At 39.3% G+C, this 15,260-nt stretch overlaps 2 protein-coding genes and 1 non-coding gene across 3 annotated transcripts in view; 1 reads left to right on the plus strand and 2 right to left on the minus strand.

The window, feature by feature from the left end:
* Positions 1-892, minus strand: part of zanl (zonadhesin, like) — a 51,211-nt gene extending 50,319 nt beyond the window's left edge. Inside the window, exon 1 of the mRNA XM_062517272.1 lies at positions 862-892. Within this exon, the coding sequence (XP_062373256.1) occupies positions 862-892 (31 nt within the window). The remainder of the gene's footprint in view (positions 1-861) is intronic.
* A 6,794-nt stretch (positions 893-7,686) lies between these two features.
* zmat2 (zinc finger, matrin-type 2) lies at positions 7,687-14,141 on the minus strand. Its single transcript, XM_062516940.1, has 6 exons — positions 14,026-14,141; positions 13,447-13,537; positions 12,411-12,534; positions 9,603-9,676; positions 9,109-9,254; positions 7,687-8,182 (listed from the first exon to the last, which is right to left on the minus strand). The coding sequence occupies exons 1-6, from the start codon at positions 14,041-14,043 to the stop codon at positions 8,042-8,044; spliced, it is 594 nt and encodes a 197-aa protein (XP_062372924.1). The 5' UTR covers positions 14,044-14,141; the 3' UTR covers positions 7,687-8,041.
* Positions 14,142-14,509: 368 nt separating this feature from the next.
* Positions 14,510-14,591, plus strand: trnas-uga (transfer RNA serine (anticodon UGA)). The gene has a single exon. It is a non-coding gene; the product is annotated as a tRNA-Ser (tRNA).
* Positions 14,592-15,260: the final 669 nt, after the last annotated feature.

A 15,260-nucleotide genomic window follows, 5' to 3' on the forward strand; every position in this document is an offset into this window, starting at 1 on the left:
GATAAATAATCAAATGGTAGGCCTAATGACTAAGCTGTTTAGATAACGTCTACGAAATCTGATGCGTCAACTACCTGTTTATTGATTCATGTATTGTAACCTGCCTCGCAATGTATCGTCTACTGTCAGTATTATCGTTAACAGTTTAATTAAACAGACAGTGTTTACTTTGATGTACTGTAAGGGATAGGCTTAATCAATTTCCCTGTGTCCTGAGACAGACACAAATAGTCTAATAGTCTCCTATCTATGCCTCTTCTCTGCTGTTCATATGATGTGATTTCTTCATTCACATATGAACATTTCCTTCTTTTCCTGTAATTTCCAGCATATATGGACAATTTCCCTGGAATTAAGTGTGTTGGCTACTATGTAGTATGTAGGCTACTACAGGATGTACATGTAGACTGTGACACGGCAAGAGAACCTACCAGCCTCCCCTGTTCTTACTCTGAAATAAGAAAAGATAAAAAAAAAATATTTAAATTCTCATTTCAGTGTATTAAAATATCCCACATGATGAATCATAAAATAACCACTATTCTACCATGAAGGACAATTAGTTCATTACTGAACACAAATGAACACCATAACCATAAACATTTAACAGTTGCATTGCAGTTGATATATTAATAATCAACACACATATAACTTGATATAACTTGAATCACATTATTGATCAGATTTAATGTACATCTGTTAATATTGTTTTTGACATTTCTATCATATGTGATGATCAATTTGCATTATTTGTGTTTTACAATTAGTCTAGAATATAAAAAAAATATCAAATATCAACCAAAAAAAATCAGCACCATACTTACAGTTGTTTATTTTCCACTAATGATATCCCTATCCAACTTAAAATGACTATCAGCTTGAGGTAGTCCATCGTGGATCGATGGAGTAAGCTGAACAGAGATCGAATGTTAGCACAAGGTCAAGCTTTTAAAGCCTTGGGTTAAGATATGAGGGGGTGGGGGGTGGGGGTGGTTTATCATATCCCCGTGGGTATTATTTTTCAATGTTCATTGCAAAACTAGAGAGGTAAATTATTAACTTAAGATAGGAAAAGGGTGTGCCACTGTTTGGGAAGGTGTGTGTGGCTGTAAAGCGTTCATTAGAATGGTCGTATCCAAGAATTCTCAGACTGTATTGCATAATTAGAGAATTCCCATTCCATAGATCACTCGGCTTATTGACTACTACCTGGCTAACTCAGAGTCCAAACACTTTCAAGTCATACTAACTGCATTTTTTGTATCGACTTGACTGTTGCATGATATGATGACTGAAAAGAGATAGAACAGTTCTCATGTGCATATGTCCACTACATATCTAAAACAAAGACCATTTCTATTAAAGGCAACAAAATCTTTGTTGTCACAATAGTTTGGGATGTGCTAGGTCGCACCAGTGGCAACAATCACTATCTTTATCAAACTAATGTCTTTTTAATGAGATGAGATTATGACTGTCACTGTCTGTCATGCCCTTTAGAGATCCCTTCAGAGAATCAGCCCTCATCCAGGAAGGTACAATCCTGGACAAATCACTGCTACGACACTCCCGTTACACCCTTCGCTCATAAAACCAGAGCTCCAGGTCACAGATTGCATATTCTCACTTATCACCTGCTGCCTGTGTTAGTCAGCTAAAACTCACGTTTGCTGTAGATGAATTAAGCCTCATCCTTGACTAAAAGAGAACTCAAGTGATCTTCAAGATCTCTCTTTCAACCAAATGTATTTGGTCTAGGATTAAGCTTGATCCACGTACGGGGAACTGACCTGATGTCTCACAACTCAGAAGAGTGATGGGGTCAAAGCAATGGCATCTGTTACATTTGAGTCTGTTTGTGTTTCACACTGTACTTCAACATTCTTGGGTCTAAGTTAACCATAACTGAGACCAACCTTGTGTAGGAAGAAAACCCAAGTTTCCAGGGCAGTGACCTTTTGTGTCGAGAGAAGCATTCATTCATTCGTTCATTCATTCATTCTTTCATTCTTTCTTTCTTTTGACACCACCATTTAACCCTTTGCCATTGAGAAGCTTTAAATAAACAGTGCACAAAAGGTATGGGCTTACTCACACAAGCAAACTGTACTGTATCTGTGAATGGTGGATTTAGTCTGTTTTAGTTAGTCAGCTCTAGATCACTTCAAGAGGAACACACTTTACGCAAGCATTTACTGCATAATAACTATGAATCTCTTCTAGGAACAAGCTTTCCAGATTCACTGCATGAAGGAATCTCATCTAGGAACAATCTCTCCTGATTAATTTGGAAAGTGAAAGCTGACACTGCCCTTTCTAAAGTCTTTCTTCAACATATAAAAACACAATTTGAGAAAAGGCTGGCACATACATTTCTTGTTATGAAGTGGCACAAACATTGTGCGTTTGAGGGGAGCACTGTACTGCACTGTAATGTTGTGACTAACATGCCGTTTGAATTTGCCTTTTATGAATTTGCCTTTGTCCTTGAACCATCAAGAATGAATAAATGGGATGTTATGTCACTATGAGTCACACATACAGTAAAATCAGTAGTCCAAAAGCCTTGGCCAGTCGTGCCAGCCGTCTCATCTCGGCGTCCTCTGGGGAACACCTACGGGATGGTTAATGGATAACAAGACTAACGAGGATTCCACCCAGCCACTTGAAATCAAGATCAGTTGAGTTCATACCCGTCACGCGTCAGATTAAGGCTGGTGGCAAGGCATCACAACACCATAAACAAACAAACAAACAAACACAGAACACAGAAGCACGCATGCACCATCTGCACGTATACTTGAATCTCCCTTTGGGGATCAATAAAGTATCTATCTATCTATCTATACTGTCTGACAAGAGGATACAGAAAGTGCCAGGGCGGGCTACTAGCTTGCAAGAACGAAAGAGGTGATGGCATTGCCATGGCAGGACAATGGCTACATTGCCATTATCAGGCTGATGAAGGGTGTGATTGCCCTGAAATGGCCATGAGGAAATTAAGAGTTTAAAAAAGAACAATGAGTGCTATCCTTTATTCATAAAGTTTACAAGGATGTTGGCTACACAAGCTATGAAAAGTAACAGTGAAAACATCACTTTCTCTATTTGCCTTTGTACTTCTTAGTTAAGGCAAAACACATTGGGTTGCCATGGTTTTCCTCGCGTTATCGATTGTCAAACACGGTATGGGTCAATATGGCAATCGCTCAGACCACAACAGGCTGCTTTATGGTCTCTTAAAAAGAAGCGATACCAGAGAGGTCAAACATTTCCTGCAACCCCTGCCCCTGGACACAGACGTATCTGTGGCAACAACAACAACAAAAAAACCAAGAAAACCACAGAGGAGTGGAAGGATTGTAAAGGCAGATACACTAATGACTCGACTGATCTTTGTACAGATGTACGAGCGTTAGGCTGTAACAGCATTACAATGGGTGGGATCCCACATGCAGTTCAAATGATGGTCATGCCCGTGAGACTGATTGGATTTTTATGACTAGCACCTCCTTTCCCACACGTGAAGTCTATTATTATAAGGAACATGTGAAAGACTTTAAGACTTTACATTGAAAATATTCCTACGTAAAATACATTCTCCAGACATATGGATTCAGGGTCTTGTAAACCTGTGAGAGTGTGTGGTGCACAGTATAGAGGTGCTTAGGCAATACAAAAGCACCATCAATATTTAACCACAACAACCTGTCAGGGACGAGGGCCTCAGAGTAGACGACTCAATTTCTTGAATTTTGCATTCTTAAACTACCAACTTCATTCTCAAACCAGAACCACTTTTCACTCTTGGATTCAACTTGGCAAATGTTATACTCCAATACAACCCCCCCCCCCCCCTCCTCATTCTAATCACATAGATCAGCAGGCCCCACTAGCAGGGAGTAGAGACAAAGACTTTAATAATGCTATCAAGCGGACCGAGATGAGAATTGTACCATAGAACCAAAATGTGGAAAAAATATTTGAACATTACCATGTTGCTGGATTGATGGGTTCAGGTGGCTCTTGAAAATTCCTCACCTCTAAAGTGGGCAATGTCAGAAAAGGTTTGAGATCCACTGGCTTAGATGATGTTCTTACTGAATTAACAAACTGGGACTATATTACAGTGTAAGCATTGAAGATGCAAATATTTGCACACACACACTGAGGTTGTTCATTGAATCCAGTCTAGTGTCCATCGCAATGTGATCCAAGGAGGTCCTAATATTGTACACAATTATTGTCACAATAACATATTGTTCCCCGCATGTGAGGTTTTTTTTACTTGATCTAACTGATGATGTGAAGCACATTGAACTGCCTTGGTAAGAGATGCGCTATATAAATAAAATTGCCTTGCCTTGCCCACAAGTTTTCCTGAGGTTGTATACAGTAGGCCCTACATGTTTCCCACTGGGTTTTCTGATGGTTTTCCTTCAGCACAGCCAAATGCAGGATACCAGGTGTAAAGGCAGGTTGCTGTGAAAACAGATTGCAAGCCCAGTAAGCATTTGTGTGGTAGGCAGAGGACATTTATCCTCTACTGATGGTAGGCCTCATTTTTGTGGTATTGCATTTCAAGAAACATTAAAAAATTAATAGTTCCTAGGATTGGACAAAAACGGAGACCACACTTTAGGGGTTCTGGTAGATCCTGCTGCCATATTGTGTTTAGAATGTTTTCAGCTTTACGATACACAACAACACACTCAATTGGTTGTAAAGCTTTGCCTATTTCTTGAAAATACCAACATAATGTTTACCAAAGATGGAAAAAGTCAGTAATACTAAAGCCTTTCATAATGGTTACGTGAGGTCCTTAAAGACCTACCACATGAATCAAATTTGAATGAATGTGCATTAAGTCAGTGTAACATTCACCTTTGATGCATGAAATGGCTATACTGTTCTTGAACATGATTAAGCACTCTTACAAGGTTTACTCTAGAAGCAAGTGGCTATTGTGTCAATGTATAGCAAGGGCTACTTTTTTGTGATGTCTGATAGCGATGACCAAACAAGTGCAATGAGCGTAGAGATGGAAAAAAATATATAATGTATGGGACTCATAACTGATGATGAAATCACGTCGTTTCAAGCAACCAACTGTTTACATTTGAATGCAATTCAAGGTCGTGTGAAAGCAAAGAGCACAATTAATGAGCCCAGGATTGACTGGAAACAGCATGACTGATAGTCAATATAAGGTTTATAGGATAAAGGTTAGGTAAAGGGCTGCAGTTTTGTGTGTTTTGTCATACAGATTATCAAATGTAACTTTTTTTATTGTTAACAATATTGCTCATGAAGTTTGGGACTTAAGTGGAGCTGTTAAGCACAAAAATCGACCACTTTGAGAAAAGCATCAAACGTGGTAGAAAAACTAACAAAGGGGGTCTGGTTATATTTAGAATCATACTGTAGGTGCGTCAGATTTGGCCCCTGGGGCTTTGTTAGGTGAAGAGATTGAAAGCAGAAACTAACATCTAAGACACATACATATTTTTAAGATATGTAATTCTTCACACAATAACTTTTAAATAATTAGAAATAAAAAAAATGACCAACTCTGGCCCCTGTGATACCATATAGTAGCATAAATTCATGATGGGAAGAATCATTCAAGAATTTAAATTTAGGCCTAGTCATTCAGCTGTCATTTTTATACAAAGCAAATGACAGAGCTTTCAATGAACCACATTATAATAAACAGGCTAACACCAAATGTGTTTTTTACAATACCTATTCCTGAAGTTCCTAGAGCAAGTCCAAGTCTAAATATTTTCAACCTCAATGCTGCTAATGAGGAAATATATTTTGTTATTTAGATGAGGTGAACTTCTCCTCACTGAGGAATGTACACTGTTAATGTCATTAATGTTTGTTTGTGGTTTCTGTTGGCATAAACACAATAGGACTGGTTGTCATTGTCGGTGCCCTTTGCTCTGTGAACTTGAACAGGTAAACGTGCTTGTCTTCACCTGCGTACACCCTCACTCACGTGAATGTTCCATTCACTGGACCAAGCAGCGTTTTCTTATCTTAGCCCTTCAGTCAGCATCAAAAATCTTACAGCGTAGTTTCTTTTGGCTTTTTTTTTTTAATTGATTGATTTATGGTAAAATATGTAACTGTATTTGTTGTGTTAGGCTCTATTGCTATCTCTCTCCACCAATTAAAATCCATATTTGTTGGCCCAGGGGCCAAATCTGAGGCACCTATGTTTCTAAATCTGTTCAGACTCCCTTTGAGTTTCCTACCAAATTTGATGCTTCTATCTTGGCATTTGAAATAAAATGAAAATTGACGCTTAACCGCTCCATTACTTAGGTCACTGTGGTTTCACAAAATGCACTTAAGCAATAACATTAGAAAATTGTTGACCCATACGGATTCATTGCGCACACATCCCAGGCAGACCTACATTAGCCTATCCTTAGATAACAGGTTGGAGCCTCCTGCCGGCCGATATGGGAATGCCATGCAGCTTAATTCACAGCCCAGAACGCCCTCCATGTGTGTGGCCTTGCAACTGCATGCTATGAAGTTCTTGTACTAATAGTTACATTTATGGTTAACTTGTGACTCTCCATTGCATATAGATGCAACAAATCCTTAAAAAAAAAATTGACAGTGCAAATAAAGTGTGCCAATAATTAATAAACATAGAACTGAAAACCTGATACTAATACGATTGGCATGTTTGTCACTTTCACTGTGGTGTTATCTTAGCAATCACTGAAAGTCAAACAGACACCTTCTAAACCAGTGGGTAGCTGACATCAATGTAACACCTTACTTGGGTAGTCCAGACAGACATAACAGACTATATTAAGACTCAAGTTCAAAATGTAAAATTGCTGTTGAACAACCATGGAACATCACCTTAAAGGGATAGTTCGGGTTTTAAGACACGAAGTTATATGGGTTCCCCGTCAGCAACGTTGTGCATCAGCACTGACTTACCCCGCAACAGCGTCCTGTGAGCCGAGATCCAGCCGGTTTTTGATGCTGAAGAAAGTAGTCCGGCAAGTTTATGGGGTCACGAAAGCGTTCAAAAGAGTGATATATTTGCACCACAAAAACGTTGTCCAGGAAAAATTCAAACCTCGTTATCACTTACTTATTTTTCGCGATTCCTATCACTGCGCGCTACTGACAGCTGGACAACGTTTTTGTGGTGCAAATATATCACTCTGTTGAACGCATATGGTTTTGAGAAGAAAAACACTTTACTTTCGTGACCCCAGAAACTTGCTGAAGAAAATAGTCCGGCATCAAAAACCGGCTGGATCTCGGCTCACAGGACGCTGTCGGGGGGTAAGTCAGTGCTGATGCACAACGTTGCTGACAGGGAACCCATAACTTCGTGTCTTAAAACCCGAACTATCCCTTTAAGCAAATCCAATTCTTAGTCAACAGGTAGTGTGATGATAATCTGAGCATCTGTAAAGTAGGCGAACTATCCAAGTAAAGTATGTCCAATGTCATACTGATTACCAGGAGTAAGGATGTTCAATTTCTTCACATTCATGATGAGAGTGAAGACTAAAAAGCTGATGAATAGTATTAGTACAAAGTGGATATTCAACTTTTTCTAGAACATATTTTGTAGGAGGTAGAATATAAACAGTCATTCATATCTTAATATGTATACAAATTAAAGGGAAAAAAAATCAACTGTCCATTTTTTGGTTAATTTTTAATATAAAATCACCATTAAATTACAAATAAGAGATCAAAACAACATAAGCATATTGCCACCACACAGCTCTTGGTTTTGGTGGCAGTTACACAAAGATCAACTCTACCTGTGCCTTATTCAAATAGCTGGTGCATACCAAGGCTTCCTTGTACTGAGATGTAGAGAATGAGTAAATAAAAGAATAGAGGGGTTTTTTTTACAGTTGGATCCATGATAAAAAGGGAATGCCAAGCTGAGCCTCAACTGAATACTGCAGTTGAGAAGGACAGGTCTTACTAACTCGCTCAGTAAAAAAAAAGAAAAAAAAAGAAAGAAAGAAAAAAGTTCATATTTCTAATGGGTCTTCTTAGAAGAGCCGAATCCTGAGAATCCCATCACTGCAGCCATCTCATCGTCCTCTTCAAAGAGATCCTCCTCTGCCTTTCGCTTCTTCTCTTTCTGCTTTTCCTTCTTGTAAGCTTTAGCCTTCTCCTCCTGATCAGATCACCAAAAACAAACATCGATTATTAGAAAAGCACTCAGAGAGCGGAGACCTCTGCCTGTATTGTTCTTCCTTGGTTGTCATACATTTTAACCTAAACTATTCAGATCGCCACCACGTGGCCATACAATGCCATTACACCCCCACACGAAAAACGTAACCGCCTCCTGAATCCAGACGGTGATACGAATCACTCCCAAAATGTAATTGTTTCTTCCTAGGGTCATTTCAGACCTTTCCTGAAAATTTTATCGAAATCAGTCCATCACGTTTTGAGTTATCTTGCTAACAAACAGACAGACAAACCCTTTGGCTCATACAAATAGTGACGTGAACAATATAAAAAACAATAGTGACCTCTCTCCAACACCTAACAGGATGGGGCAAAGTAGATGACAGCTGAAGCCTATAGGATTGCTTCTTATTTTGTTTCTTACAAGGTATTAATCAGCTATCCCATGTGACACAACAACTCTGTTTCGGTTAGAGATATCACACATGAAACAATGCTGCAGAAACACGAAAATACCACAACATGACAATATGAAATTTGACATGAGTAGCATATCAGATTTCAGATCCTGTTGACATCTAGTGCACGATGGAAAATAAATTAATGAATCCAATTGCAGTCATATAAAGTGTCCCTGCAAGATCTCTAGTTGTTGCAAAATCATAGTCTGAGACTAGTCTGTGACTTCAAAACTCTATGACTTGTCTTCAGATGTGAGAGCGTCTGAGAAACTGACTGTTTCAAAACATCTTTTCCAAATCTTTTCCAAGTCTTCCTGTGTAAGGATGGCATACTTGCATTAGAATTGTTCCCAGATTTAGATTCAGCATTCATAAGGTATTTATTTCCACAATGCTTTAATTATTATTTCATTTCTATGTTCTGCTCATTTCTGTGGCCACAGACCTCTTCTCGAAGCTCCTTCATCCGCTCTTCAAAGTCATATTCCTTTTGCTTCTCTTCCATCTTCTTTTTGTTGACTTCAAAGCGCTTTTTAACCTGGTCCAAAGAGGAACGCTCCACCCTCATAGACATTCCCAAGTTTCTCTGATCTACAAAAGACAGAACATAAAATTGGCAGAGAAAATGATATTCTCAGCTCAGCTCTCTGGAGTTTTCAGTCTCTGCCTCATCCATTAATTTAGTATACCAGGAGACCACGGCAGCCATTATCCCTGACATAAAAATCCACACAGTTGTTTTTTTTCAAAACAAACTGGAGTGGTGATACTCCAGTGGCTAAATCCACATATATTAACATGGAATCAACAATCTAAAAAGATACTATGATAGCATTTTAATGTAATTAGATGTATATTCCAGAGGCACATCTATTTAATTCCAATATGTGTTAATGGAAATAAATAAAGTACTTTACGTAAAAAAACCTTAATACTTACGTTTTTTGCCATTGATGTGATCCAAGAAGTTAATGGAATCTTTCACGACACAATCGCATACATTGCAGTAATACCTTGAGTAAAAAAAAAAAAAGACAACAAGCAAACAAAAAACTTCAGAATTTAAAGTGGTCCACAATATCCACAGGTTGCTTGCCAAATGACAGTCACAACCCATTCACAGTGCTGAGTATGGGACCAACTGGAAAAAAAACACCCGACAAACCCTTCCCATTTGTGTACACAAAATAAAATAAAACAATAAATAAAATAAACAAATAAACTGATATAATTAAACCCGTTTTCCAGCACTTTTTTTTTACAGTAGAAGCTAATTGCTGCAGCATATGCTACATAAATGAACGCTTCAGTTACGTGCCCGGTGTAGCATGTACCTTGTCAATCATTCTTGAGAACAGCATAATTATAAATTACATGAAGTCATTACTGCTGCTTTAAGATACAGTGACACCAACATTATTTACACATACAAATCCCATCAATGCATTAGGTTAAAACAACATGGTGGGATAGACCTTAAAGGAATAGTTCGGAATTTTGGACATAGGACCTCATTTCCAACTTTAACGAGGTGATATAGGTCGGTGGAGACCGTTTTTAATCGCGTTTAACCCCTTCCTTCAGTTGCAGCATTCCCCTTTGCTAACTCTGGTTCTGAGCTAACGCATTTCAACGGTAACATCAGTCTGACATCAACAACAGTCTTACTCACTCCACAGCACACCCGAGACAAGTCAACTAAAACATCAGACTATCAATATACATGTCCGTGTTGATAGAATACTTTTAGAAATAAAACTAACCTTGCAACTCAATGATTTATTACATTTTGAGGGACTAGTTTCTCAATATCAATCCGCCACTGCCATACAGGGAACAAAGTAGGCTATTGCAATGCGATGCAAGGTTAGTTTTATTTCTAACATTGTTCTATCAACACAGGCATGTGCATCGATAGTCTGACGTTATAATTTATTTGTTTCGGGTGTTCTGCGGAGTGTTTTCAGTGGCAGGCTGGATGTTACCGTTGACTTGCGTTATCTCGGCACCAGGTTAGCACGAGATGAACGCTGCAACTCAAGGAAGGGCAGAAATTCACTGAAAATGGTCTTCACCGACCTATATCACCCCGACTAAGTTGGAAATAAGGTCCTATGTCCAAAATTCCGAACTATTCCTTTAAGATGACAGCTAGTATTGCATTGAAGTAGAACTCTATCATTTAAACTATTTAAGGTTCTTTTGAGGTGAACAAATCCCTCTCAGTTCGACCACAAGCTACCACCAATAATGTAAATTTTTTCGGTGGAGGGTTAGATGTGTTGTAACTGCATCTTCTGTTACATACTGCTTCTCACACATGGTCACTCCGACATTGAATATCTTGTTTGCCCAATAATAGACATTTTAACACATAAGGCATAAATAATTCTACATCGTAACGTGTTGATTCACTAGGTGCAACATCCAACCTGGTCAGTGTAGACACTAATTACATTAACAGTAACGGTGGCTACAACAAACCTGGCTCCACCAGGAATAAAATGAGCTGGGTTCTGTGCATATGGTACATTGCAGTAACTGAGGGTAAACTCGCTCACAGACTAACTTTTGAGTTAGAGCCCTGCTCCTCAAGAGTTGTAGGGGTTTAAAATCGTGGGAGACATAGTGTGAGAATCAAGAGTGACCAGGGTTATACAAGGATCTATTTTGAGGTTATAAAAATGTTTGCACTGTTAGCATAACAACTGGCAGCCATAAAAGCATGGCATGCTTTTTTCTTTTATCAAGATCAGCTCACCAATAAAAAAGCAGTCTAGGATTCAACCACTTATGGATAATGTCATATGGGTTCATGTCAATATGAACAGCATTAGGAGAAATAATTGTATCAATGGGGCATGGGGTCATCATGATGGCAATGAAGAGAAAGAAAGGTCAAAAGCAGCTCCTGCCACTTGTTCTAAAACTTTAACAGAAGAGATGAATGATTTGGGGAAAGTATCTAAACGTGATTTTCTGGGACAGATATTGCAAGTTGCGATATGATTTTTGAGTGTCAATAAACTGATGCAGTTCAATGTTCCAAATGTCTATATAATTTATGCCACCCAATTTGTGCACTAAGCACAGCACCCCCGGCCAAATGTGAAGCTCAGCAATCAGAATTGATCTTACACACTACGTACAGCCACCAGCCAGAAGTGGCATAGTCAATGAGGATGAAATTAATATGAAATAAAAGTGACTTTATTAACTGTGCCTGATTATCTGTAGCTTTTGCAATTGGGTAATTGCGTTGGTTCATGTTGCAATTATGACTGTGATAATTGAGCAGCCCTATTTACCAGAATGCTTTGAATTCAGACTGGAAGTGATGAAAGTTGCCAAGTAACATTTTCTTTGGACTTCCTTACTCTCAGACTATGGCACAAACCATGGCATTGCTTTGACAACCTTATGCAACCACACACAATGGTTCGACATTCCTTACAAGATCTCAGCAAAACATTAACGCAAGTTTGTTTGAAAATCAACATTGTATAATGTATAAATGTTGCATAAAGTTGTCAAAACAATGTTGAGACGACTTTTAAAAAGTTTCTGTTTCATTTTTTTCCCTCAGCAAGGCAGAGTAGAGCTATTCACACACGGCAGTGCTAAAGAAAGGCTCAGTAAACGGATCCAAAAGGTCTACATGAACGGCACCAAAATCGCCTCCCATGCAAGGTAACCAGGCATTCTGTAACATGCTGTGATCAGAAAAACTGTCAAGGGGTCACATACCCGCCCATCTCCGACTGGGGAGTTGTTTTGGTGATGACGATGGTCTTCCCCAACTTAGACTCCAGGTCCACCTTGTAGTCTCTGTGCCGAAGCAGCTCGCGCTTGACTGGGGGCGCAGGCTTGCCTATAATGATTAAACATCAATGATGTGATGAGACCATACCTACACTTCAGTGAGTTTCCTTTAGATGAGGCTGTTGCAAAACATTTTTTCCATAAGACAACACCTGTTTCGCTGGTGGTGCATATTCTGCACTTTCTGGTACAGAACAAAAGCTACTCCACATACTTAATATGTAAAGGTTTACGTCGAAATGAATGTTGAACAAGAAGAATACAATTGGTCTAATTTGGCAATTGCTACAACTGCTTGTTTTGGCATGATCAACATCGGCCGTTTACAAACCAGCAGTTAAGAGCTGTCTAATTCCTGCCGTTGGGGCAGAGCGATTGGTAAATGGTGCATGACTTGTACTTTGCTTAGTGTATATGCATTATTAGGTCACAGATTATCACACAAATGTCCTGTATGATCTTTGCAGCAAAGCTTTATGAGCAAGCTGCCAACTGTGGAGTTGTCACACTCACAACAACTGTTGTGAACAAAGAGTCTTGCAAGTGTCTTGCTAGACTGGCTGCACTGAGCAGTTGTGACCATTTTGTTTACTGCCATGAGAACAGGGGGGTTGTCCAAGTACGTTGTTTAGTGAAAACCAAAGATTCTAGCGCTCTATGATCTTTGGTGAAAACCTAGATAAGTAAACTCAGAGTAAGTGGTACACCTCCTGTATGAGCTATGTATGGCTTCATTCTCCAACAAAACAATGCCATATGGCTCTTGTTGTAGGAGGTTTACCACTTACTCCGAGTTAACTTACCCAGGTTTCTCTAAACCACGTAGGCCTACCAGCTCCAATGCGGGGGATAACAACAGACTCTACCTCCAATTGTGCAAGCATTTTTCCATCAATGAAAGGTTTTCAGATAGTCTGTCTGACTATCAATTATACCGAGTTACTACAATTCAAACACTCACCATCTTTCTTCTCTCTCTCTTCTGTAAGGCGTTTCTGTGCGAGCTCTTCGTATTCGTCTTTGTCCCACTTGCGCCGAAAGTCAGCCTTGTTCTGTAGGAACATTTACAAAAAACACATTAAGAATAGTGTGAGATGTGTTGGTTGGTTGAGATTTGACTAGCGATTACTTGAATAATAATAATCTGTCGATAAACAATACAGGAGATATACAGAGAAAACAAAACATATGACATCGGACTCTACGCAGCTCCATCTAATAAATTGACAAACACAACCTTGATTAGCGTTATCAACCATGGTAAATTAGTAACTGAAAGGTGTCCAGCGTTAGCGTTCTTTTTTTTACAAACAACAATAATATCGTGTAACATTAGATACTAGCAAGAGCTAGCACAGCAAATACTCTACAGTTAACGTTAGCTTGCTTGTTTGGACACAGCATTTATTATGATGGCACAAATGTTATGAATGCGGCATTTAAATAGCAACATTTTCTCTAACATTGTCTGCATTTTTCCTTCACAATTATTTATCTAGACACATCTTAACCGAAATTACAAAGAGATATTTCAACGAACCCCACTGCCGGACGCCATTTTTCCAAGTTATGTCCTGTCTTCCGGTTCTCTCCTTCGTTGGTGCACTCTGGTAGACTTAGCTGTTAGCGCATTACCGCCACCTATGGTAATGTATACCACCCTACATTTTTTGGAACCACACGCGGAGGTTGTTCAAATTCTACGTGTTATTTTAAACAAAATTCCGAAATATGATGCTTCATTTGGCATTGTATTCAAAATGTTTGCTTCTCCGCTTGCATTTCAACAATACGACAACGTTGAGACCGCAAAACTAGCAACATTGTGATGGGTATATAAAACCTTTACGCTGCAGAGGTTTCCCTGTCCTGCTGTCCGCCAGGATACATGTAGGCCCTACGTGCGTCTGTTGTACACATTTTAACTGGAAAGAACACCTAGAAAAAGTCTTCGAGAAGAACGGTAGGTTACTTGCATAGCATAATATATTTGTTTTTTTCTGTCCCCCTACGTAGTATGGGAAGCTGCGATGGCCGAGTGGTTAAGGCGTTGGACTTGAAATCCAATGGGGTCTCCCCGCGCAGGTTCGAACCCTGCTCGCAGCGATTGCTTTTGAAGTGTATCAGCTTATCAGTTCCGATATCCCGCCGTCCAAGAAAATATGATTATTCGACTGAGCCTCAACAACCATACAAGAAATTGAACGTGTCCGTGGTAGTCTGCTTCCGCGTCCAAAGCCTGGCAACTACTCGTTGATGGGACCTCTTGTCAACATGGCTACTTCCCATCAATAAACGATAGGAAATGCTAATGACCTTTTCAACACTTCGTCTTTTTTCTGGATTGTATAGGCTTCAAGATCCCATGTAGCCTCACGACCAATTCTATTGTCACTGATTTCTACACTGGAACGCTGCCCCGTTTTACCCGTAGACCTAAAAGAAGGTTTTACCTCTAGATGTCAGCATTAGTGTCTAGCCTAGTTTGTGCTTCAGTCAATTTTCTGTCGCTGGTGATAACACATTGGACAGCAGGGGGCAGGATAGAGCTAAAGGCAGCAAGAGCTTTGGATGGTTGACAAAAATGCCATTTATGGCGCCTTGACTGGACTAAAAAACACCTGTCAATGACAAGAAGAGTTATTTTATGGAAGATGAAGCAACTCAGTTCAGGCTTACCTCACCATTTCTGCTCACTGTGAGTTTGTGCAGAGTTAGGCCATGTTTCTGAATTGAGAGAATAAGACAAAATTACTGTCAGTGCTATTCACAGCG

The sequence above is a fragment of the Sardina pilchardus genome, chromosome 16 (assembly GCF_963854185.1).
Source record: "Sardina pilchardus chromosome 16, fSarPil1.1, whole genome shotgun sequence".
Classification (NCBI taxonomy): domain Eukaryota; kingdom Metazoa; phylum Chordata; class Actinopteri; order Clupeiformes; family Clupeidae; genus Sardina; species Sardina pilchardus.

What these genes read in the sequence shown, in the direction of transcription:
- zmat2 (XM_062516940.1), bottom strand. An exon ending in AGAGAGAGAGAAGAAAGATG is followed by an intron (nt 12,535 to 13,446) that starts GTGAGTGTTTGA and finishes TAATCATTATAG; the next exon opens with GCAAGCCTGCGCCCCCAGTC. An exon ending in CCCCAGTCGGAGATGGGCGG is followed by an intron (nt 9,677 to 12,410) that starts GTATGTGACCCC and finishes TTTTTACTCAAG; the next exon opens with GTATTACTGCAATGTATGCG.